Source organism: Dipodomys ordii, unplaced genomic scaffold (genome assembly GCF_000151885.1).
Source record: "Dipodomys ordii isolate 6190 unplaced genomic scaffold, Dord_2.0 Scaffold73, whole genome shotgun sequence".
In the NCBI taxonomy this organism is placed as follows: Eukaryota; Metazoa; Chordata; class Mammalia; order Rodentia; family Heteromyidae; genus Dipodomys; species Dipodomys ordii.
This window is the reverse complement of record NW_012267289.1, coordinates 8,108,604-8,134,252: the sequence shown is the minus strand read 5'-3', so window position 1 is coordinate 8,134,252 and position 25,649 is coordinate 8,108,604. Positions and strand designations below refer to the sequence as shown.

Here is a 25,649-nt window from a genome sequence, read left to right as displayed (position 1 = left end):
ACCAGTTGTTTAAGGATACAGGTGGATCTGATGCAACAATGAGACGTACAAGTTGTCATGTCCAAAACGAACTTTACAACGTCGGTGGGGGGGGGAGGGGGGAGGGGGGAAGGAGAAGGATTGGGATGGGGGGGAGGGGGGAGGCTGGGAAGTGATGTGAAGGGTAAACAAAGGAGGAGGCTGCAATGCTTGGTAAGAAATGTACGCATTATCCTGCCCATGCAATTGTAACCCCTCTGTACAGTATTTTCACAAATAAAAAAAAAACAAAGGAGGGGATAACAATGCTCAATAGGAAATGGACTCATTATCTTGCTCATGTAACTGTAACCCCTCTGTACAGTATCTTAACAATAAATATAGATATTTAATTTTTTAAAAAAAATCTAGCTAAATTGTCCTCAACATGGGCAACTTTGGCATAATGAGCCATAGCCTAAAAGAATTCTGAGACTATCACATCAAAACCAGAACACTCTGGAAGAACTAAAGAAGCAGGACCCATTGATCTTTGTCTGGCTGAGAGAAATAGCACCATTTTTTATGAATGGGGTATTGCACAAATTTGTTATCTAGAAACAAAGCAACTTTCTTCTTCAAATAAAGTCTATATTTATCTTTCTAAAGTCTTTGTCAACTCTCCTTAAACTTAGTTTAGTCCATCTAGGTTTCCTTGAATACGACCAGTGGTTAATGAATGGTGACAGAATTAAATAACTTTTGATAATTTCGTTAAGTGTACTAATTGCTACTGCTATATTATTCCCATTGTATTGTATAAAATAGGCTGTTTTCCTTTCTTAAGGCTGGGTACAAGTATTATGCTATTAATGTAGCTGCTCTATTCCAGCATCTGCTATGCTGCCATGTATTGTATAGCACTTGATAAATATTAATTCAAATTGCATTGAATTGTTTATAAAGGGAGGAGAGAAGTACGAGAGCACTGTGATTTAATATCTTTGGGCTTCCTTCTGGAAATTAATCAAAAGGAAACTGTGAATTTTTTTATGACATATGTTTGCTTCCCAGAAAGGCAGATTCAAATGAAAGAGAATGAATGTGGCATATTTACACACTATCTCAGAAATAAGTAGCTAAAATTCTGTTTGTCTTTACACATGCTCTTTCTTTGCTCTCAACCTGACTGCTGAGAAACATGGGTTTTACCCTCTAACTGACAGAAAGGGTGAAGTTGATTGGCATGGGTTTCAGGAAGCTGTACATAATTGTGTCTACTATACTGCAAACTGCAGAGCTGCATCAGGCCCTCCCTCAAATCCTAGAGCACAGTATCCACCAGATTGGAGCTGTCACTGGCACGGCACATTATCTCTGTAGTAATACATGCTCTGTTCAATGAGTTTCCAGGCTTGACCCGGTGAGTTATTCCTAGACACTTTTACGTTTCATATTTCTTTATCTTGTACTTGGTCTAAGCTTAGGACAAATGTAGGATCTGAGTGCCTTGCTGTCCTAAAGCTACCATGTTATCTAATACATTTTTCTGTTTTAATAAATATACTAGATAATTCTAAAACCAATTTCACCCTGTCACTTGAGAAAAGCCTTTAATGACCATCAGTGATAGAACAAGATGCAATGTTTTCAGTGTATGTGAAGACATGATACTTACTCTACCCTTGTATCTTTTATCTTTTAGTCTTTTAACTTCATTTTGTTTCAAAGTTTTGTGTGTGTTCAAATATCCCCTACAATTGGCAATAACTAATGCATTCTTATATAGTGACCTTTCTCAGGAGTCCTATTCTAGTCTTTTGTGACTTGAGTTCTTACAAGTAACATCTCTCTTTTTTGTTGTTGTTGTTCTTGGGGCTTGAACTCTGGGCCTGGGCTGTGTCCCTTAGCTCTTTAGCTCAAAGCTAGTGCTCTACCACTGGAACCACAATAACACTTCCAGTTTTTTGGTCACTTATTGGAGCTAAGAGTTCCATGGCCTTTCCTGCCCGGGCTGGCTTTGAACCCCGATTCTCAGATCTCAGCCTTCTGAGTAGCAAGGATTACAGGCGTGAGTTACCGGTGCCCAGCAAAAACGTCATTTTTCGTAGTTTATTTATATGGTCTTGAATGTATGCTAATTTGAATAGAAAATGCAAGGAGTTATTCGAATAATGCAGGAGTGAAATACAGGTGACATGAACCAAGTCACCAGTTAAATTCAATTTTATTATCCAAAACTATCAGAGCTGCTGTACAACAGGAACTAACTAGGTAGATATATTCTGTAGTGAGCTGAATTGAATTCATTCACTTTTCTTTAAGAAAAATGAAGCTGCTCAAACTTTCAGTAAGTACTAATATATTGTCTTGAGTCACTTTCCATGGAGACTTAACTTTATGCTAGGAAATTCTCTGAGAATAATTGGGAGTAAACAGAAGTTCTGAAGTATTCACTATATTTGGAACCATTTCCATGCTTGATGGCAAGTTTCTGTGCCTGATGTTTTTGCTATAAATTAAAGAAAGGGCAATAAATATGTTATAACATTTGTTAATGTCTTTCTACATCTTCACCATAGGAGTACACTGATGTTCACCTTACCAACCAAATTGCCTGAGAAACTATGAAAGATCTGAACACCATAATAAGAAAAACTATCACTGTATTCAAGCCCTTGCATAAAAATATGAAATTCTCCATATAAAATAGATATTCAAGAATTTAACTATGAGTGTTAAGTAATACTATATTCAGAAGGTAAGCTGGGTAGTCTTGAATAAGATTAAAGGAAATTACTCATTCCTCATTCAAAATGTATTTATAGAGGACACAGCTACAATACTGTGTCCTGGTATCTAACACTAAAAGATTAACTTCAAAAGATTTTTCACAGAAAAATGGTGCTCACAGAATTGGCTACACACATGCAGAAAACTCAAGTTAGAGCCTGCACCAAAATCAAGTCCAAATGGATCAAAGACCTCAATGTAAGAACAGATACATTGAAAATATTACAGAAAGGGAGAGGGGAAACAGTAGGACTTCTTGGCAGAGGTTGAAACTTCCTAAGTAAAGATCCAGAAACACAGCAAGTTAAAGAAAGGCTGGATAAATGGGATTGCATGAAATTGCAGAGCTTCTGCTTGGTGAATGACATAGCAAGCAAGATCAATAGAAAGCCCACAGATTGGGAGAAGATCTTCACTAACCATACAACTGACAAGGGTTTCATATCTAAAATATACTTAGAACTCAAAAAATGAAGTCCCTCAAAACAACAAATCCTTAAAGAAACAACTGCCTTATTAATAAGTGGGCAAAAGACTTAAATAGAGACTTCTCTGAAGAGGACATAAAAATGGCCAATAGACACATGAAGAAATGTTCAACCTCTCTAACCATAAGAGAAATGCAAATCAAAACAACATTGAGATTCTACCTCACCCCAGTTAGAAAGGCTATAATCAAGAAATCTAATAACAACAGATGTTGGAGGGAATGTGGACAGAGGGAATCCTACTGCATTGTTGGTGGGAGTGTAAACTGTTCAACCACCTTGGAAAGCAGTATGGAGGTTCCTCAAAAGACTCCACATAGAGCTCCCCTATGACCCAGCAATCCCACTTTTGGGCATTTACCCAAATGATCACAAACTAAAGCTACCAGCACAACTATGTTTATTGGTGCATTATTCACCATAGCTAAGATATGGACCCAATCTAGATTTTCCTTAGTAGATGAATGGATCAAGAAAATGTTATATATATATATATATATATATATATATATATATAATTCTATGCCACCATCAGAAAGAATGACACCGCCCCATTTGTTAGGAAATGGAAATAGTTGGAAAAATTTGTATTAAGTGAAGTAAGCCAGGCCCAAAGAAATATAGGTCCCATGGTTTTCCTTTTCTGCAATAACTAGTATATGTCTAACACAAGCAGAAAAGTTCAAAAGCTATGCACCTATGACCATATAAGATGATGTTAAGCAAAATAAGCCCCAACACAGGGCCCAAGAGGTTTTATCTTTATTGCTGTTGTTTTTAATGTACATTTTCATTTGATTCCAGTGTCCGGCATCTTGTATATACATTTTTCTGATTTGGGTAGGGGAAGAGAAATAACAAAATGGTGCAATCAGGATACAGGTCGATCCATTGTAATAATGAGATGTACAAGACTCTATGTTGAAAACAAACTTTACAACTTGGGGTGGACAGGGACAAATGAGGGAGGTGGGAAGGTAAGGGATGGTAGGGGAAAAACAAAGGAGGGTTTGGAAGGTTTTTTGTTTTTTGTTTTGGCCGGTCATGGGGCCTGAACTCTGGGCCTGGGCACTGTCCCTCACCTCTTCAGCTCAAGGCTAGTGCTCTACCACTCAAGCTATAGCACCACTTCTGGCTTTTTCTGCTTATGTGGTGCTGAAGAATCGAACCCACGGCCTCATGCATGCAAGGCAAGCACTTTACCACTGAGCCACCTAAATGTCTGAGTCAAGCAGAAATGGTCAGATAAGTTTATTTTAAGCGAAATGAGCCCCAAGTTAAGGACTCAAATGTTTTTTTTTCTTTCTTACTATTGTATCTAACATATTTATAAGATTCTTTTTATTGCTTTGTATGTCCCTCCCCCACAGTATAACCCCTGTTTTCACTGTATTTGATGTTGATATAATTTGTGGAGGGGAAGGGAAAAACAAATTGTTTAAATAAGGATACAGATGGATCCATTGCACCAATGAGATGTACAAGATGTTATGTCAAAAATGAACTTTACAACTTTGGAATGTGATGTGGGGGGAGAGAGGGAGATGGGAAGGGATGGGAAGGGGAAACAAAGGAGGAGGCAACAATGCTTGATAAGAAATGTACTCATTACCTTGCCCATGTAATTGTAACCCCTGTGTATGGTATTTTCACAATAAAAAAGAAAAAGAACAACAAAACAAAACAAAACAAAAATAAAACAAAACAAAGGAGGGGGTAACAATGCTAGATAGGAAATGTACTCATTCCCTTACTCATGTAACTGTAACCCCTCTTTACAGTCTCTTTATAATAAAATACTTATTAAAAAGAAATAAGAATGGTCAATATACTTGTGAAGAAATGTTCAACATCTCTGTCTATGAAAGAAATACAAATCAAGACAACATTGAGATTCCACCTCACGCTAGTCAGAATGGCCATTATCAAGAAAACTAGTAATAACAGATGCTGTTGGTGGGAATGTAAGCTTGTTCATTCACTCTGGAAAGCAATATGGAGGTTCCTTAAAAGAATACAAATTGTTTAAATAGGGATACAGGTGGACCCATTGCACCAATGAAATGTACAAGATGTTATGTCGAAAATGAACTTTACAACTTTGGTGTGGGGGTGGAGTGGGGGGGTGGTGGTGGTGGTGAGGGGAAGCAAAGGAGGAGGCAACAATGTTTGATAAGAAATGCACTCATTACCTTGTCCTGTGATTGTAACCCCTCTGTATGGTATTTACAATAAAAAATAATATACATATAGCTTCCCTATCACACATCAATCCCAATGCTGGACATTTACCCACCTGACCACAAATCAGTCTAGACTAAAGCCACCAGCACAACCACATTCATTGCAGTATTGTTTACCATAGCTAAGATATGGAATCAACCCAGATGCCCCTCAGTAGATGAATGGATCAAGAAAATGTGGTATAAATGTGGAATTCTCTGCTTCCATTAGAAAGAATGACATCATCCCATTCATAAGGAAATGGAAAGACTTGGAAAACTACTAAGTCAAGTAAGCCTGACCCAAAGACACATAGGATTCATGGTTTCATTTGCAATAAAATAACTAGACTATGTCTAGGATATTCTCAGCAGAGGACCATAATATTTCAATAGCGATGTGCAAATGACCATATGAAATGATGCTTATCAAAATGAACTCCAAAAAATGAAAACAAGAGAATGTTTTTATTTTATTTTCATTTTTTCCCAGGATCTTATCTTTTTATTTTATGTTGTGATTTTGTTTTACTTCAATACATTATTAATTTTAATAAGTTTTTTTATTGTGAAAATACTGTACAGAGGGGTTATAGTTACATGAACAAAGTAATGAGTACATTTCTTATTAAGCATTGTTGCCTCCTCCTTTGTTTTTCCCCTACCATCCTTTCCCTCCCACCTCTACAACTACACTCTCCTCACCCCCCACCCTTACTTAAATTGTAAAGTTAGTTTTTCAACAAAATGTCTTGTACATCTCATTGTTACAATGGGGCCACCTTTATCCCTATTTAAACATTTTGTTTTTTCCCTTCTCCTCCCCAAATTATGCCAACATCAAATACAGTGACAACAGGGGTTATATTGTGGAGGAGGGACATACAAAGCAACAAAAACATCATATGATACCTTATAAATACGTTAGAAACAATAGCAAGAAAGAAAAAAACACTGTTTAAGTTCTTTCTTTTGTTTTATTTCCTCATGTCACTGTTTTTTATTTTTTTTAAATTTCTGTAACCCTTGTCTTGTTATAAGTTTATCTGATTTGAGGGAGGGAAGGGGAATCACAGAAATGGCTAAACCAAAGCAACTGCAATACTCAGTAGACACTATGGTGGAAATGAACTTTTCAACTTGGGGAGGAGGGGTGTTGGGAGGAGAAAAATGGGAGAAAATGAAGGAGGAGGTAACACTGTTCAAAAAGTAATGTACTCATTACCTGACTTCTGTAAGTGAAACCCCTTTGTACACCACCTTTACCATAAAATTTAAATTAAAAAATGATTTCTTTTAGTGGAGGATTAGTGGCTCATGCTTGTAATTCTAGGTACTCAGGAAGCTGAGATTTGAACTAAAGAACTCTAGGACAGTAGACAGCGCCTAGACTTTGGTTATAGTCCCCTGTGCAAAAAAAAAAAAAAAAGATTCCTGGCAAATCTGGTACAATAAAAACTACTGGATAATGACAGAGTAAGAAGAAATGGGGGAGAAAATTCAATGTATGTCTTACAAAACTTAACAGAAGTGAGGGAAGGGGTGGGTTGGGCAGGATGGGTGAGCATGCTGGAAGGGTTGGCATGGCTCAAGATGAATTTTATTGGTAAGACCTAAAATGAAGCAATGAAAATTGAATACATGGGTACATCAGGAGAGTTTTCTCATTACACTAATCACAAATTCTAAGAAACAGTACCAGCCTTTCAAAGCACAATGACAAAAACAGGAGGCTGAGATGAAGTTTGGTACGATTTTGACATGAAGGGGAAAGATGGTTGTGCAGGAAATATGTTTTATTAAGTAGTTGCTAAAACGTTGTAAGCTTGATTCTGGGTTGCTAGCATCTTCTCTGAGAAAATGAGATGTTGTCAGAAATACAAAGAATTCATAAGAGACAAAAAGACGGGCATCTAGGAAGAGCCTAGCCAGAAGAGCTTGTTTCTACTTTCAAATTGTCCCTTGGTCTAAAAAATCTCTATCCATACCACCATACTTTTCTTCTGCTACCTGTGAGTTCACTATTAAAATCTTATTTGTATATGCGAATGCATATAAGTGACACACTGAAGAACAAGGGTGATATTTGAAGGATATATTACTAATATCAGTTGGATTAACCATATACCCAGATAAGTTTTGAAAATACAGATTAAATGTCCTGGTATGATGTAGAGAAAGGTCTAGCCTCAGGGTAAAGGAGGAAGATATCATGTACTACTCTATGTGGTTTTATATCAGTAGAAGTTGACCATTTGAGAATCTGGGAAATGAATATAAAGAAGCAGATAACAAAGAAAATAGCCTTTAAGAATTTTTTTTTTGCTTAGGGCAAATCATGTAGAGGGGAAGGAAACCCTCTATTCCCATTTTTGAAAGAAATTCCTATTGGACAGAAGATTTTATTGAAAACTGCATTCTTTAGCTGTTAAACCTTTAGATGTTAAGCTTTTGTTAAAAAGGTTTTTTTTTTTTTATGGGCCTGCCTTGGGACTAACGTGGTATCTTGAAAAGAAATATTTATGGGAAAATGAGTTCTGGACAAGTGATTTGTATATAATTTTATGTTTACTTCTATAAATTAAAAAGTTAAAAATTCATTTCTTATACATTTCTAAATCATAAGATTGACCATACTATAACTTTTTTTTAAACATACTGTTGACTTTGAAAAAGATAGAGTTTGGACTACTGATAGATTTGAAAAGTCCAAGTCATTCTTGTTTTAAAATAACAGTCAGATAAAATAATAGTCAATATCTCCGTTTTACTGAAAAGTGTCATGGTTATTGTAGACTCCTTGGTTGAAAATTTTTAAATTTTTAAAAAATTTTTATTTTTACTTTTTTAGCTGTAAAAGTACTGTACAGAGGGTTACAGTTACATGAGTAAGGTAATGAGTACATTGTTATTATAATTTCATGTAATCTATATGGAGTTTGAATTTGAGCTAGGCACAATAACATTTTTAGTTATAATTGGAGAAGACACCAAGAAAGGAATTAGAAATTTCAATCAGAAACTAAAAATGTCATTTCTGATATGCCTAAAAATAATCTAGGCAGAAAATAAGCAGATATGGATTTGTGAAAAATGTTATTGGGATTCAGAATTACATTTTAAGAGCTTAAGATGAATCTGAGTATAATATGCCATACGCTTAGAAAGCTTACTACTAAACATTTTTCTTTTCTTTTACATTTTTTTAAATGGCTTAGGTTTGTATGGAGGCAATCTACACTCTCTAAAATGCACTGCATTTATAAAAAGCCAAGAAAATTTGAAGGTTTTTAGGAGGAGATGATAATTAGTGTACCCATGAAAAGTTTTGTAGAATATGTCTGCTCAGGTCTGCATATGTCTCTTACAAAATCCCTTTAGGATTGCAATTCTGGCTTTCAGGCATGGCTGAGCAACCCTAATTTAGGCTTCCATATTTAATTCTTTAAATTAAAACTGTTGTAGGCAGCCTAAATACACAGAGAGAGGCAACCATACCAGAGTGTAGGAAATGCATAGAATCACTCTACAGCTATCAATTTAGTTATAAAGTACATGACAATAGAAAATCAGTAGAAAGCTTTTTATCCAAGAGGATAATTAAAAAGAATTTTATAATGCAATTTCTTGATAAAAGGTGCTTCAAATGATATTGCACATTAAGGTACTAAATCATTAAAGAGATAAATTGATAGATATTGATACTCTAGGTTTTAATTTAAAAATAAAAGTTCACATATTTATGGATTCTCACTGAAACTCATTTTTTATAATTAATGTATACTAATATAGAGAAACTAATTAAAAATAGACTAAGTTTTCTCAAGGAAAATATTGATACATTCCCTGTAACCAAGAAGCTAAACCATGTTTATACTTAGTTATAAGAGTACTATGATTTCAGTGAAAACAGGGGTTATACTGTGGGGAAGGGACATACAAAGCAACAAAGAAATCATCTTATGAATATGTTAGAAACAATAGCAAGAAAGAAAAACCATTTGAGTTCTTATCTTGGGGTTCATTTTGCCTAACATCAACATATCTGACCATTTCTGCTTGTCTCAGACATATAATTTGTGGATGGGAAGGGAAAAAAAACAAATTGTTTAAATAGGGATACAGGTGGACCCATTGCAACAATGAGATGTACAAGATGTTATGTCGAAAATCGAACTTTACAACTTTGGCAGGGGGCTGTGGGGGGATGGGAGCGCAGGGATGGGAAGGGGAAATAAAAGAGGAGGCAACAATGCTTGATAAGAAATGTACTCATTACCTTACTCATGTAATTGTAATCCCTCTGAATGGTATTTTCACAATAAAAAAGTTATTAAAAATAAGTAGACAAATGAAAAAAGAGTACTATGATTTCAAATATTTGAGTGTTTAGTATCTCACTAGCTTTAGATGTGTGTGTGTGCACATGCGTGCGCCCACTAGTAATGGAAATTGAGCTTTGCTTTGTTTTGCTTACTTATAGCTAGTGCTTTACCACTTAAGCCACACCTTTTTATGTTGGTTAATTTGAAATAAGAGTTTTTTTTTTTTAAAGATTTCTGCCAGGCTGCCTTTGAACCATGTTCTCAGATTTCAGTCACTTAAGTGGCTAGGATTATAGGCATGAGCTTCCAATGTCTGGCTTATTTAATTTATTATTAAGTTTCAAGTGTCATAGTAACTAATAACATTACTTAGTGTTAATTTTTTTCATATTTTTTCCATAAAAATTAACATGTGAATAAACTATAATCTTAAAACTTAAACAGTACAGGTGAGTAAATGCAATTTTATTTTTTCCCTGGTTGAACATGAAATGAATGTGATTTAGATTAAGTTCACTTTTATACCTTGGCATGAATAGAATCCTCTTTGTACAATTTACAAGAAAAGTGTGCTAATAAAATTCAGCTTTAATTATTAATAGATAATGAGCATAAGGTAAAGTGCCATCTTTACTAGATTTGTATTTTCACTACATAAATATTTAAAAGATCCTTTTAATGTTTTAAATTAATATTTGCCTTGCATTTGTTCAAGGAACTCTTCAAACGAATCACATTGTTTTTGAAATGCTGATATAAAGTTATATGTATTATTAAATATTCCTATTCCTGAAGTATATCTACACTTTTAAAAATAGCAAACAGCTATTTTTAGTCACTTGATTAAAAAGACTAGGATGCAATAAGAAAATCCTTATTTACCTGTCCTGAAATATAGCATAATACTGGATGACACTGCATGTATGTCCTTATATGAGAGACATCATTCTAGGTGTTTTATTGCTGGTAGTCAGGGCATCATATAACACATTCACCTAAGAAAGTTCTTATTAATTGCTTACTATTGACATTAATGTTCTTGAATCCTTTCCTTTACATACTTTCTCTAATTTACTAGAAATTCCTATTCGTTCTACTTTAAAAATGCCTGACAATTTCCATCAATTCCACTGTAACTATCCTTGAAGCCATAATCATCTCTAAGCTAGATGTCTGCAAAACCCTTATTTTTCTGCACATATTTGTCCTTTATTGTACCCTTTCCAGAGTGATCCTTTTAGAATATATTTTCATAATCACTTTATACCTGTATTGCAAACTCTACAGTGGCTTCCTGTATGATTCAGAGAAAAGTCAAAGTCATCATAAAAATGTACAGGACCCTATTTCATCTGCTTATTAGATTCAAATGGGGAAACATTTGACACACATTGCTCTATTTGTTCTAAGTGATTCTAATTTAATTGGTCTAGAGTCCAGCCTACAAGTTGGGGTTGTTAAAAGAATTTCAAGTTGAATGAATGTGTATACAGCCAGATTTGAGAATACAGTTTTTCAAAATTTGCATCCCTTTTTGCCCTTATTAAATATTTGACTTCCTTTTACCCTTTTCACTTTCTAAATTATACTATAGATCAATAATAAGGAGACTATATATTTTATTTTATTTTTACAGTTGAGGAAAGGTTCATGTTTAATTGTTGTGAAGTGACCACAGTGCAAAAATTGTCACTGTCTTAGAAAAAAACAAAGTATAGGATCACAAATAAATATAAAGATTGACTTGCAGTTTACTTAGAAACAAATGCTTCTGCATTTGGACATGTCAGGACATTGTCATTACTGTTTCTCTTCCCTGGAATATGTTTCCACAGATACTTTGGCTTGTTCCCTCACTATTTTTTTAATGAGTACACAAATGTCACTTTTCAGAGAACTCTTCACTGTTCATTCTCCACATCTCTACTTCTTTCTTTTTCTCCATAAAAGTAGCATCTGATATTATTTTTGATCATTCATGTCTACTCCATTAGATCTTTTGTTCCATTTCCTGGAGTTCATTTCGATAAATATTATTGTATATGATCAGAGGCACATAGGCGTATGTCTTGTGTTCTTCCTCTAAGAATATTCCTCCCATCAGATTTCTAATTTCTGTTTTGCTCTAGTCTGTGTAGAGCCTGGCCAATTCCTGTCTGTCGATATGTTTATATATATATGTAGAGATACAAATGAATAATACACCCACTGTTTGACAGTGGACAAATTACATAACTTCTTTTGTCCCAGTATTGCCATTTGTAAAATGAAGATGATGGTGGTGATAATAATAATAATAATATTTAAAATTGTAATAGGTAAGTTAATTCATGACATTGGAAAAATGCCAAGCTCAGGAAGCATGTACAAATGTTAGTTGCATTAGTTAATGAAATCTATTAGAATTTTTTACTTTAGCTAGTGACACCTGGTCATTGTCATCTCTGAAAGAAACTCACTTCGAAAAATTTAGGCATTGGTTTAGTGTTGTGTTGGTAAGTTGTTTTTGGTTTCTTCAGAGAAAAGAAAAACACAATGTCTACCTTGCAGCATTTGCCCATTTCTTTGCCCTAAATCCCATCTTGGCCAATTTTAAGCTACTAAGAATTTAACAACCATCTCATAAAATTCTGAACTAACAATCATGTCTTGTTAAATGGCCTTATCTGAGTTCTGCACATTGTCAATGCCCTACTCTCTGTCTACATGCTTCCATTTTATCCTATCCTCATATGTAACTATACTTCTCTCTTTTTCTTAACCCAATAAGGACTTCTATGTATAAAACATCATTCTCATCAGGATCTGTCTTTCTTCAACCAACCTGTTACTTACCTTTCTTCAATTGACTTATCTAAGAGTTACTTTTACTATGATCCAGTTCTTGTTAGCATCCTTGACTTAATGTTGTACTCATTCTACAAACCGGACTCTATTATCTGAACTGTTACTTTAGCCAAAAGCCCTCTGCCATGCATCTTTGTGTTCTTCAGTATGAATTTAGGTTCAACATGCTAGTTATTTTCTCCAAGACTGACGATGATGACTGGGGAGGTTTGGAAGAAGAATACATATATACAACTAATCAACTAAGATGGATAGAAGATTCTCTCCTTGACCAACTCTATACAACTACTTTTTTCTAAAATTCTTCCTAGGAAATATCATGTCTCGACTTTTAAAAATAATCACCTTTATGCTCTTTAATATCAGTTAAGATTTTTCTGCTGAGCCTTTCTGATTGCTGTCTGGACATTTCACTGAATGGCCATAGATGTCTCATGATGATCTAACTTGGCTCTTCATTTCTCCCTAACTCCCAATCCATCCCAATCCTCTCTGTATTCTTGTTTCCATAGAGAGCATCACTTTGTGTATTCTCTTCCTTGTCTCAACAATCCTTCCTTGAGCACATTTTGGGCTATGGTTTTTTTGTTCAATCTAATTCTTTTATATTTTTTTGTTATCCTTTACCTGATTTTTTTTTTGTTTTCAGATGCCCACATGACTGGGCTAAATATCTATATCTATCTATATAAATATATCTACATCTATAGCTATATGTCTTTTCTCTCAAGTAAAAACCTTGAGATATGAATAGGAGTCTGAGTTATGAACACAATACACAATCTTGAATAGATATCAGTGGTATTATATTTATGGTGGTACATGATATCTGTCTCAAGAACATGTGACTTTTTATTGGCTTGATACTTAATATTTTTATACAAATGAATTCCTAATATTTGGAGACAAGCAGTTTCCAGGTAAGTGCCACAAAATTATTCATGAAATTCATATGGGTAGTTAGAGACTACACAGGTGAGAGTCAAGGTTATAGTTAAGACACTTGGGTGCATTCCCTTAGAAACATTAGAAATATCTATACATTAGAAATATCTATCATGTTGTGGGCAGCCAGGATGATTCATTCCTCACTAACTTGTACTGCAGTTATTTTAAGGTTAAAAACAAAACACCAGGTACACACAGAGGGCCTTTCTCGCCACCTCTCTCTCTCTTCTCTTTCTTTCTTTCTCTCCCTCCCTTTCTGCCTCCCTGAGTCTCTCACACTTGATCACACTTCCCCATTGCCAGTATTTATCTGGAATATTGCCCCGAGAACCCAAGCAATGAGAGGAATCTGGCACAATGTCACAGCCAGCCACTGTCACCAGCCCTGGATTGCAATCTTGTACTTCATTGTGCTACCACTCCTTCATAATAAAAGAGCAAGTTGAAGTGATTTTCACATAGTGTAGGAGACCACAGGGAAATCTTTACTGCCTCCAGTAAGCACAGAAGGCTGTTAATGAGCCATCGATGGCTCCCCCACCATGCCATGCATTCAGCTACTTTCTTCTCTCTGTGCTCACAGAAGCTGTGATTATCAAATTCTAAAGCAGCAGTTGGAAAAATGACTCCAGTTTTGAGAATTTATAGACTATATACATTTAGATATTTTATTTCTGCTTGCTATGGGGAGTTGAGTGCCTGGTATTGGCATAAAGTTTATAAGGCACTTTGAGTTTCTAGCATAAAAGGGATATGATGACCAAGGAAAGTAAGAATATTGTGAAAGGCCAAGATGGAAATGTTCACTTTATTCTTCATTGATGCGATTTTCCATTTGAGTTTTAATTATGAAATTTTTTAAAGGAGAAATTGTATATAGAGAGAGCCACAGGCCATCAGAAAAGATGGTTGTGGACTTATAAGAAAACGTTGTACACAATTAAAGAGCTCATAATATATGAAATCAGGTGCTACGAGTCAGCGATTTATGAAGTGTCAGGTACTGTTCCACAGACTTTGCTCTAGTCTATTCAATAATTTTAGCAATGAGGTGTATATCTTTGTATTCTGCTTCTATAGAGAGAAATATGTGGTAGACCCAAGGTCAAATACCTCATGACAGAACCAAAAATATAGGTGTTCATATTCTCTAGTAGTAGGAACAGTGCTTTGTCATCAATTAAACAAGTAATTTTTGTACCAGACTCTCTTGTAATATCTTACCTACATAATACATAGAGCTGAAAATGTTTACAAAAATTAAATCATAAAACACACTACTTAAAAAACCTGTTCTGTGTTTGAACTCAGAGAATTATTTGGTAGGCAGGAGTTCTACCACTTGAGCCATCCCCGGCTTTTTGCGGGGAGGGGATTTTGCATTTTTGTCCACAGTGAGCTTTGGCCAATAATTGTTCTACCTATGACTTTCACTTAGGTGGGATTATAGACATATAACAACACTCTAGGCTTTTTTATTTTTCTTGAGATGGGGTAGCTATTTCCCTGACTGGCTTCAAATTGTATTTTTTTTTCAATCTCTGTTTTCTATGTAGCTTGGATTATAGGTGTAAACCAATCTTCCCTGACCTGAAACATGCCATTCAAAAGCAAGTAATAGGATTCTTGCATCTTTCATTTCTAACATATTGCTGTTTCCTCACAACATAGTATAATTACCTAAGCATTCATTTGAATAAAAAGTGTACCTGAAACTAACAGATCTCAGTTTGATTGTCACAGTTACTTTCATGGATGTTCAGCAGCAATTTCTATTGAGTATCTGCTGTATTTTTGTCATTATAGTCTGCTTTGGCAGACTTGGTACAGTCGGTACCAAGACAAGAAAAGAAAAAGAAAACCAGCCTTTCCCAAACATTATTAGATGGTGTTTCATTTTGATATGTATTTGATAAAATGTGTTTATGAATAAACATTATGGAAGGCTTAAGTATCCATTTTTCTCAAGTACCATTGGAGCTTCTGCTAAATTATTTTAAAATAAATGAAAACATTTACAGGTGAAATGAATACAAGGCCAAATAACACATTCAGAAATCGATAAATAAAACAAACAGTTCATGACTCAAACATCTATGAATTTCATTCTGCCTTAAGTAGCACATTCAGTTGAAAGTATGTGCTAAGAAAGTGGTACTGCTGTATAACTATCTAGAGATTTTGCTGAATTGAGCTTCTTTTCTTGGATCTGGGTATCAAGTCCAGTTGCAGTGTAGATATATCATTACTGCAAAATGCTGAGGACAGACGGAAGAAGAGGCCATGAATCCAGAAAAATAAGTAAAAATAAAAGCAAGAGGGAAAGTGAGATGCAAATGAAACGTGTCCAAGTAATGTGGAGGGAAAATGAAGAGACAAAAGAACATTTCATTTAAGATAAAACATCCCAATTTCCAGAATTCCATCCATTCCCTAATACAGAAAAATAGTCATTTCTCTTATAAGGTACAGTTTCAAGAATACAGTGTCATTCAATTGTATGGCCTTCTACAGAAGAAAAATATTTACTGGATTGATAATTTTGTGTTCTTCCAAGCATATGACAGCTTTTAAAATATGACTATGATTTGAAATATGTGTTTGGTCTATTTTCACCTTCTTAGTTTGTATCACAAAACATATAATTTTTATATAAAGTATTCTTTTAAAAAGAAGTCACTTAAAAAGTATTATTTCTTTTATGGCTAGAGATGTTGAACACTTTTTCATGTGTGTATTGGGCATTCTTTTTTCCTTCTCTGAGAAGTCTCTCTTTAAGTTTTTAGTTCCTTTATTGATTGGGTTGTGGAATTTTTGAAGGTTTACTTTTTTGCAGAGGGTTAATTTATTTTTATTTTATTTTTTATTGTGAAAATACTGTACAGAGGGGTTACAATTACATAGGCACGATAATGAGTACATTTCTTATCAAGCATTGTAGGCTCCTCCTTTGTTTCCCCTTCCCATCCCTTCCCATCTTCCTCCCTATCCTCTCCCCCCCCCAACCAAAGTTGTAAAGTTCCTTTTTGACATAAGGACTTGTACATCCCATTGTTGCAATGGGTCCACCTGTATCCCTATTTAAACGATTTGTTTTTCCCCTTCCCCTCCACAAATTATACCGACATGAAATACAGCGAGAGCAGGGGTTATACTGTGCGGGAGGGATAGAGGGTTAATTCTTTTGAGTTCTAGGTATATTTTGAGATTCTACCTCACACCAATTAGAATGGCCATTATCAGTAAAACTAATAATAACAAATGTTGGTAGGATGTGGCCAAATGATACTCCAAAGTTGGTGAGAATGTAAACTTGTTTAACCACTCTGGAAAGCAGTAGGGAGGTTCCTTAAGACTAAACATAGAGCTTCCCTATGATCCAGCAATCCCACACCTGGGCATTTAACTGATGGACCACAAATCAGGCCAAACTAAAGCTACCAGTACAATATTCATTGCAGTATTGTTTACCATAGCCAATACGTGGAATCAACCTGGATGTCCATCAAGAAAATATGGACCCATTGCAACAATGAGAAGTACAAGTTGTCATGTCAAAAACGAACTTTACAACAAAAGAGGAGGCTACAATGCTTGATAAGAAATGTACTCACTATCTTGCCCATGTAATTGTAACCCCTCTGTACAGTATTTTCACCATAAAAAAATTTAAAAAAATAAAAATTAAAAAATAAAAAAATTAAAAATAAAATGAAATAGAAAATCTTAGAAAATTATGTTAAGAAAAGTAAGCCAGAGCCAAAGAAACATAGACTGCATAGTTTCCTTCATTTATGGTAACTAGAATGTGCCTATACATGTACAAATAAACACATTGTATTAAAAAACAATAATATATTATTATATATTATAAGCAATATATATATAATACATATTAGTATATATTATATACATGTTATATAATATACAATTTATTAATATTTTAATATATTATTTTATAATGTAATAGAATGTATATATATATGCATACACACTGGGACATGAGCAATCATTTAGAACATTGATCATTAACATACAGAGGCCAAAGGAGGTAGACAAAGGCTCAATAGCTATGTATAGAAGATCATATAAAATAATATTCTATGAAATGAACTGCAAGAAAAAGAAACAAGAGACATTTTTGATTTGCAATTGGAGCTGTTTATTTTTCCTTTTCCCTTTGTCTTGTTGTAAGTTTGTTTTGGGGGGAGGGTACTGTAGGGCACATAAAAAGTAGAACAAGGATGAACAAATACAGCAGTGATACTCAGTAGACACTATGTGGAACATAATGTGGATATCTTGTAGATGGGGACAGGAGGAAAAGACTGGGAGATAGGGATGGTTGGGGAGATATGGTCCAAAAGAATTATATTCATTACTCATTACCTGATTCATGCCACTGTAACCCCTCTGAATATCAACTCTATAATAATCTTAAAAAGTTTGATTTGCAAGGTGCTGGTAGCTCAAGCCTGATCCTAGCTACTCAGGAAGCCAAGATATGAGGATTGTGGTTCAAAGACAGCCTGGGCAGGAAAGTCCACGAGACTAGTATTTCCAATTAACCACTAGCAAACTGGAAGTGTAGCTATGGCTCAAAGTGGTAGAGCACTAGCCTTGAGTGAAAGAGTTCAAGGAAAGTGCCCAGGCCCTGAGTCTAAGCCCTCTCACCAACTGAAAAAATACAAAGGTGATATAAAATTGGTATCCAAAAAGTTTATCACTAAGGGAGTTTTATTCTCTTTTTTCCTGAGTAGTCAGAAATTAAGTTTACAGCCAAATAAACTTGAGAGTCAAAGTTGGTAGGAACTTAGGGTGCAGTCAGACTTAGAAACTAACTTCCTATTGTCCAGGAATCTGCAAGCTTTTGTATGAAAAAGGATGAATTCAGAATTTTGGGGCTTTCCAGACCATGCATTCTATTATAACCTCTCAACTCTGCCACAGTAGTACTGAGCAACTACAGACAACTATATACCTAATAGCATGACTGAATATCAGTAAATCTTTATTCATGGACATGAAAAAGAGTTGGCAGAATTAGTTTTCTGAAATGAACTTGAGATACTGTTGGTAAATATACTGAAATTTAAGGTGTAGGCTTCATAAAACATAAAGCATCACACTAAACTGTAAAATAGTACCCCCCAAAATGAATGGCTGTGTGAGGCAATTGAATTTCATTTAATTTCATTCATTATGAGGGCACTATTTGGAATGTATGTGTACACACATATATTAATGTGGTACGAGAAATTATAGGACAAATCAATTATATTTTAAGCATATATCCTATCCCCCATTAATAATACTCTAATGTATCACAGGATCCCAGACATGCACCCTGGAGAAAATGCTGCAATACTTCACAGAAATACACAATGTTATGCAAAAATTAATTTATGATAACTGATTTCAAATACAGAATCCAGAATAGCTTATTTAAATGCCTTCAGAAAAGGGCACCTCACCCGCAAAAAGGAGTCTAAGGATCCATTTTCCATATATTCTACCACAATCATTACTGGTCTGCCTGCAAAAGAGCAAGAGAACACACAAAGATTATAGCAATTACAGAAATATGTGCTGCAGTTAGAGATTTCCAGCTGTGGTAGCTGAATTATCTGTTTTTTTATTAATAGAAACTTCATTTTCCAACCTGCTTCTATAAAAGTACACTCATATTATGCACATGTATCTCTCCAATTCTTAATGGCATCTCATGAATTACAATGCAAATTACCAGAGAATTAAACTTTTTTTCCCCCCTAAAGCCTCTTCCCCATCCTCCCAACCACTTGTTTAGATTAGGTTATCTTTGTCTTCCAGCTTCTTCTAAGAAGTCAATCAAACAGCAAAAACAGGTTTTAAGCAGATATGGTTGCTGTTTTTGCAGTTGGGATACAATCTCCACGATAGGGTAGCCATTTTTTGTTCACTTACATTTCTAAATATTTTTTGTTCACTTACATTTCTAAAATATTCCTAAACAAAGCAGAAAGGAGATATTCATTCATTCTCTTCAAGACACTATAAAATGATTAGGCACAGTCAGGTTTTAAGGAATTTCAAGCAGAAAAAATTCCAGAAGATTGATGAAGGTGACAAAGCTGGCAGGATTTATAAGAGCTCCTGATCATTTTTATATTGGACACAAATTTGATTAAGAGAGAAATGATGGTTGCTCATGAAAAATAAGTAACTGATTTTGTAGTCTAGTGCAGAATATAAGATCAGAAACCGAACATCATTTATTTCTTGTTTTATCATATCAATTGTTCCAGTTCCTGACATACTTCTAGTTACTAGAATTTTTGACACATATAACTTTGATTTCTTTCAAATAAAAGAATACATTTTTTTCTGCACAATTGCCCAACCTTAAAAGATAAAATTTCAATTGAAGGGAAAATGTTATTTACCTGAAATAAGTATATATGAAATATTTACCTTTTACTTCTATATTTCTTGCTTCTTATTAGAATTTTGGGCAATACAATCTAGATAGCACATGGTTTTTTCTTTCTGATACAAGAAAGTTCTGGAGAGAAACTATGGGAAATCATTGCTGATGATGAAGATATTGGCTGTCATTGAAATTCATGTCTTTTTTTAAAATGAACTCAAAGACTTTCGCGTTACAAAGAGTGACCATCATAAATTACTACAATAAATGCAAATGCTAGATTTTACATTTAAATGTCTGTTTTAAGGAAAGACGCATTAAAGGTTAAATGTAGTAATAGGGCTCCTGATTTATTATGCTGAGAATTTGAACCCAAAGAAGTTTTCCATTTGTAGTGAGTATTAACTCATATTTTACAATGTAACTCAAAGTCATTAATTTCACCCCAAATATGAATAAAGAACTTTGTCAGCAATGATTGAGGTCAAATGAACTGTCAGCACTTTTGGAAGCAGAGATCTTGAAGGTCCAGATTTAAAACCTGAGAATTTGTCATGAAATCTAATTTAGCCATTGGTTTCAGCTTAGAGATAGGAGATAGATGTAGACACTGTGTGAGGAATATTCCAGTTTGAATGATGATGGATTATAGACTTGAGGGAGAAAGGGGCTACTGTGGTAACTGCCTCGTTCGGCCTCACCTCTATTCTCAGAAACTTTGCAGTCTGTCCTGAACAGTTCAGTCAGAAGAACACCTTGTGGCTGTTTTTAATTATGTAACATTTCCTTAATAACTTTAGTCTTAGAGTCAAAAGTGCTTGCAAGGATTTTACTTGTACTGTTACAATCTAATATTATCCAATTATACAGAAAAGACAAATTAGGGTCTAACTGAAAGAACTGGCAAGTGGTAGTATAAAGCCATCTATCTTAGAACTTTGTGTCTTTTCAAATTTATCTAAGAAAAAAAGAAAGACTCACAGATAAAACCCGTAAACCAAACCCCTGTTTTCACTGTATTTGATGTTGGTATAATTTGGGGAGCAGAAGGGAAAAAACAAATTGTTTAAATAGGGATACAGGTGGACCCATTGCAACAATGAGATGCACAAGATGCTATGTCAAAAAATGAACTTTACAATTTAGGCAGGAGTGGGGAGCGAGGGAGGAATGTACTTGTGGAGATGGGAGGGAAGGAATGAGAGAGAAAAAACAAAGGAGGAGGCAACAATGCTTGATAAGAAATGTACTCATTACCTTGTTGCTCATGTGATTATAACCCCTCTGTACAGTATTTTCACAATAAAAACTTATTTCAAAAAAACCAAAACCTTAAACCTCTTCCCATTAGCCAACTGCCTTCAGTGAGGGATCTTACCTTTCCTAACTGGGCTTATCATCCTGTCATTATTTCTTGGTCAGTTCTATCTCCTTCTGCTTTTCTTTTTGCTACTTATTAGCAGGGATCATTTTCCACTTTGTTTTTATCTCAATACCAAATCATTCACTGTAAAATGTATACACTAGGGCTGGGAATGTGGCTCTTCAGAGAGTGCTTGCCTTGCATGCATGAGGCCCTGGGTTCAACTCCTCAGCACCACATAAGCAGAAAAAGCCAGAAGTGGTGCTATGGCTCAAGTGGTAGAGCGCTAGTCTTGAGCTGAAGAGCTGAGGGACAGCATCCAGGCCCAGAGTTCAGGCCCCATGACTGACCAAAAAAACAAATGTATACAGTGGACCTCTTATTTGAAAGTCTCCTTAACAAATGAGCAAAGAATTAGGTGGGTGTGCTTTATATTTAAGAAAACTGTAGTTTCTTAATTTGGATTTGTTTGAGAGCCAATCAAAGGGTGTTAGGAGAATTTTCCTGAAGTTCTGTAGACCAGTGGCATACCATATACATGAATTAACTCAGTAATATCTAGCAATGTCTTTCTCCATACCACCAATTACCATAAAAGCAAAAAAGATTTCTTCCATAACTAGGAATGTCAAGTAGACATTAAAAGATACTGTCAATGATTCCTTATGCTAGATAATGTTTTCACATAAGACACTAACCAGATTCCAAGTGTTTACTAATATGAGAGATTTTATAATAGCTTCTTGATTTTTATTATCTCCATATCTAGATATGGATATATACAATACACAATATATAATATGTATAATAAAAGTCAAGTTAAAAGCAAATGTGTTTGAAACCATTGGTGAGTTCTTGATTTCCAAGTATATGAAAGAAATGGACAGAATATTCAATAATGTAGTTACTCTTAGAAAACACTTGAGCAAAAAGCAACAGAATTTTTCCATGTCTTGAAATATTGCATAATATCTAGACTCAAAACCAAATTACACTGCATGTCAAATACTTATATGTAGCTACAGTAAACATGCTTGTGTAAATAGCTTTTGCACAGATAACTTAAAATAACTACCTCTAAGTCAGTACAGATGGATTGATGACTTTGTTTTTACATATTGGGATCCGAACTCACAGTCTTGCACTTGCTGGCCAAGCACTCTTATCATATGAGTCATATGCTCAGCAATTTAATTTTTACTTTGTTTTGATTTTGAGGTTGTGTCCTTAACTTTTCCAGTTTGGCTTCAAATTCTCATTCCTCCTGACTTTATCTTTGGAGTAGCTGAGATTTCAGGGATGTTCTCATTGCCTGGCTATAATTAATATTTTATAAGAGCTGTAGTGTGTTTGGTGCTAGTCTGTGGACATTCATTTTACAGATGTGCATTAATTCATTTAATCTTCTGATTTGCCCTTGCAGACTGATGATTTGTTCACTGTAATAAGTAGGATTAGTGATACACTGAGAGTTTAAGGATCTTGACAAAAACACAAAACATGAAACTTATGTGGCCAGGATTTGAAGCCACAACCTTCAGAATCTAAATGTTTCTAAATCTAAGTGTTTCTAAATGCTAAAGCAGTCTACACAAAGCCGAAAAAAGTCCCCCAAAAAACTAGCTGAAAAAAATGTACTTATCCAAAGCATCAGTGTATGATAATTTTATTGAGGTTACATTGCAAATCAATTCATTTGCAATTTTCTTATGATGAGACTTCAAAGGACAAGACTTCCAAGTGGAAATTTCAGTTGTAAGAAGCATACATGAAAAAAAGAAGCATACATGAGAGCATTTAAGAGCAGCAATGTGCTGCATATTTAAAAAATCCCTAGAGAAAATAACTGTTACACCTTGAAGATTTTAAGAGTCCCTAATGTGTAGTGGAAAGCAACAAATCTTCCGGCAGTGGATTCAAATGCCTGACTTTTATTTCTGAGTTCGAAAGTGTCTTTTTGTTACAGAAATGATAAAATATGTAAGTGATAAAATATAGATGATGATAAAATAAAATATGTTGTCTGGTCTTCTGTATCATTTACCACTGAATTGTAATTAGCAGAGAATTCAAAAATAAAGCAAACCTCTATGCAAGATACATTTGCTATATGCCAGCTACACAGGTTATTTATGATGATACTGTAATTATCCTGAATATATTTGTTAAATGAATCATGAATCTGACATAATTAAATCACTGACTACTTTGAGTCCCCTCTAAGTAAGTTGTTATTTAGTCTCCAAGTTTTGCTGAAATTCTTACAAGATATTTAATTTTATTTCCACTTTGTTGAATTCACTCTCTCTGAGACTTCTGTGAATGGAACCATGGAAAGTATCATGAGGCAAATTCCCCTGAGCTTTGTCCTATAAAGCCAAAGAACTGAATACTCAGAGGAGACAACTTTCCCACCAGAGCTGGTCTATCTCTTACTTATGTTCTTAAGTGGCTCAGTAGCCCCACAGTGCATGCCTGCACCCTGTAGGAATTGTTTTCTGGATGGAAAGAGGCATTTGAGCAGCTTGATTCCTTCTCATATTTCTAATTAAAGTGAAAACAGACAAAACAAGCTCAGCCAATATCAAGATGAAATGCAATTCACACAGAGACTGGGCTAATTTAGCAAGCTGTACATAATTTGTTAGAATTGTTCTTTTGGGAAGAAGTGATTCTTGGATGCATGTTTTGAAAGTGTTGATTGTTTCTTTAAATAGGAGCAAAATAAATGGCACAATCTCTAGTAACAAAACTGCAGAGTTTTCTAGGAAGTAAGTTATTCTCAGTGAGAAGGTAAAGAGCTATGTATATATACAATTTATATTTTTAAGATTCAAACTTATTCAAATAAAAGAAACCATTTTTGTTAATAAGAAGGCTTAGTTAAGGTCAAAGGCTAAAAGTATTTAACGGTGTTGAATAAAGAACTATGTAAAAACCTAGGCAGATTATTTTAAGGTTCTTTTAAGACTTTTTTCACTTTGTTCAGCTAGGAAAAAAATAGAAACTTACTTTGTAAATGCTCAAGAGCTTTATATCAAACACATTCTGCAGTTCTGTTTTTTTCCTGTCATTTAAAAATATTGATAAAGAAGATTTAAGTAGTTGTTCAAAAGAGTTGGCATTCAACAAAGAAGTTTCTGAATACAATGTGTCTTGATGAATATCACTGTTCCACCATTCTCATTCATCCCTCCCAACCTATTCCTTCTCTCACTTTTCTTAATTTTGTAGCATATGCATAGAATATTTTGCTGTATTCTCTTTCCTTTCAGTTTTTTGAATGTCCTGTCAGTCTTACATAAACCTGATAGTGCTCACTTTGGTCACTTTGGCATAACTTTAAAAGTAGAACATCAAGTTTTTACCAACCAGAGCACTTCACTGAAAGATTCCATAATGCCCAGAAACATTCTGCAACTATATAGAAACATTTGCACACATGATGTCTTTTTTTATATTAATAAGTTTTTTTATTGTGAAATACTGTAAAGAGGGGTTACAATTACATGAGCAAGGTAATGAGTACATTTCTTATCCAGCATTGTTGCCTCCTCCTTTGTTTCCCTTTACCATCCCTGCCCTCTCTCTGCCCTCCCATCTCCCAATGTCTGTATTTTTGAGAGATGGAGTCTGTTTGATTTTCAAAGTTAGGATTAGGAAACACGTTAAAGAATCACCAAGTTTTCATTTGTTTCATGCCAGTGACACAAAACACAATCCAGAAAGGATCTGATTTCTTGACCTAAATCAGTAAAGAAAGACCACCTTTCCATAGAATCCTTAATTTCATGAACTGTAATGTATCAAATTTTGTATAATCTGAGTGTCTGAAGGTTTGAAGAAGAGCTTCATGCTTCTATCCTGACTCATTTGGTTCTTGCCTTCCTTAAGTTTTAAATCATTTCCTCTTTGTGTGTTTCCCTTTAAGTTAAGCCAAAGAACCAGAAGAGGGGGTAAGTACAAAATCATGTGTAAAAGCACTGACTTCTGCAAGAGAGCAAGGCACCTCAATACAACCTGGATGATGTCCTGGTTTTTGTACTGTAAAAACATGTCTTAATCAGTTGTTCAAAGTAACTCTAACCCAACACTAGCAAGGTTGAGACTATTTTAAAAGGTCTAGTTAGTTTTGTTCAGCTAGAAATCCAATTTACTGTGATTCTATTGGCCTGATGTGCTGTTTGTCATCATATCTCTGATTCTATCTCTTTATGCCTCTCTGCATTGCAAACACAGCAATCATCTCAGTTTTCTGCTTCAACTCGAGGTCTAGTTTTCATGAGAGAAATTTTT

General features: G+C 34.7%; 1 protein-coding gene across 1 annotated transcript in view; it reads right to left on the bottom strand.

The window, feature by feature from the left end:
- Nucleotides 1–25,649, bottom strand: part of Epha6 (EPH receptor A6) — a 737,672-nt gene that overhangs the window by 117,565 nt on the left and 594,458 nt on the right. The window contains exon 12 of the mRNA XM_013024079.1: nucleotides 19,056–19,117. Coding sequence (XP_012879533.1) covers nucleotides 19,056–19,117 — 62 coding nt within the window. The remainder of the gene's footprint in view (nucleotides 1–19,055; nucleotides 19,118–25,649) is intronic.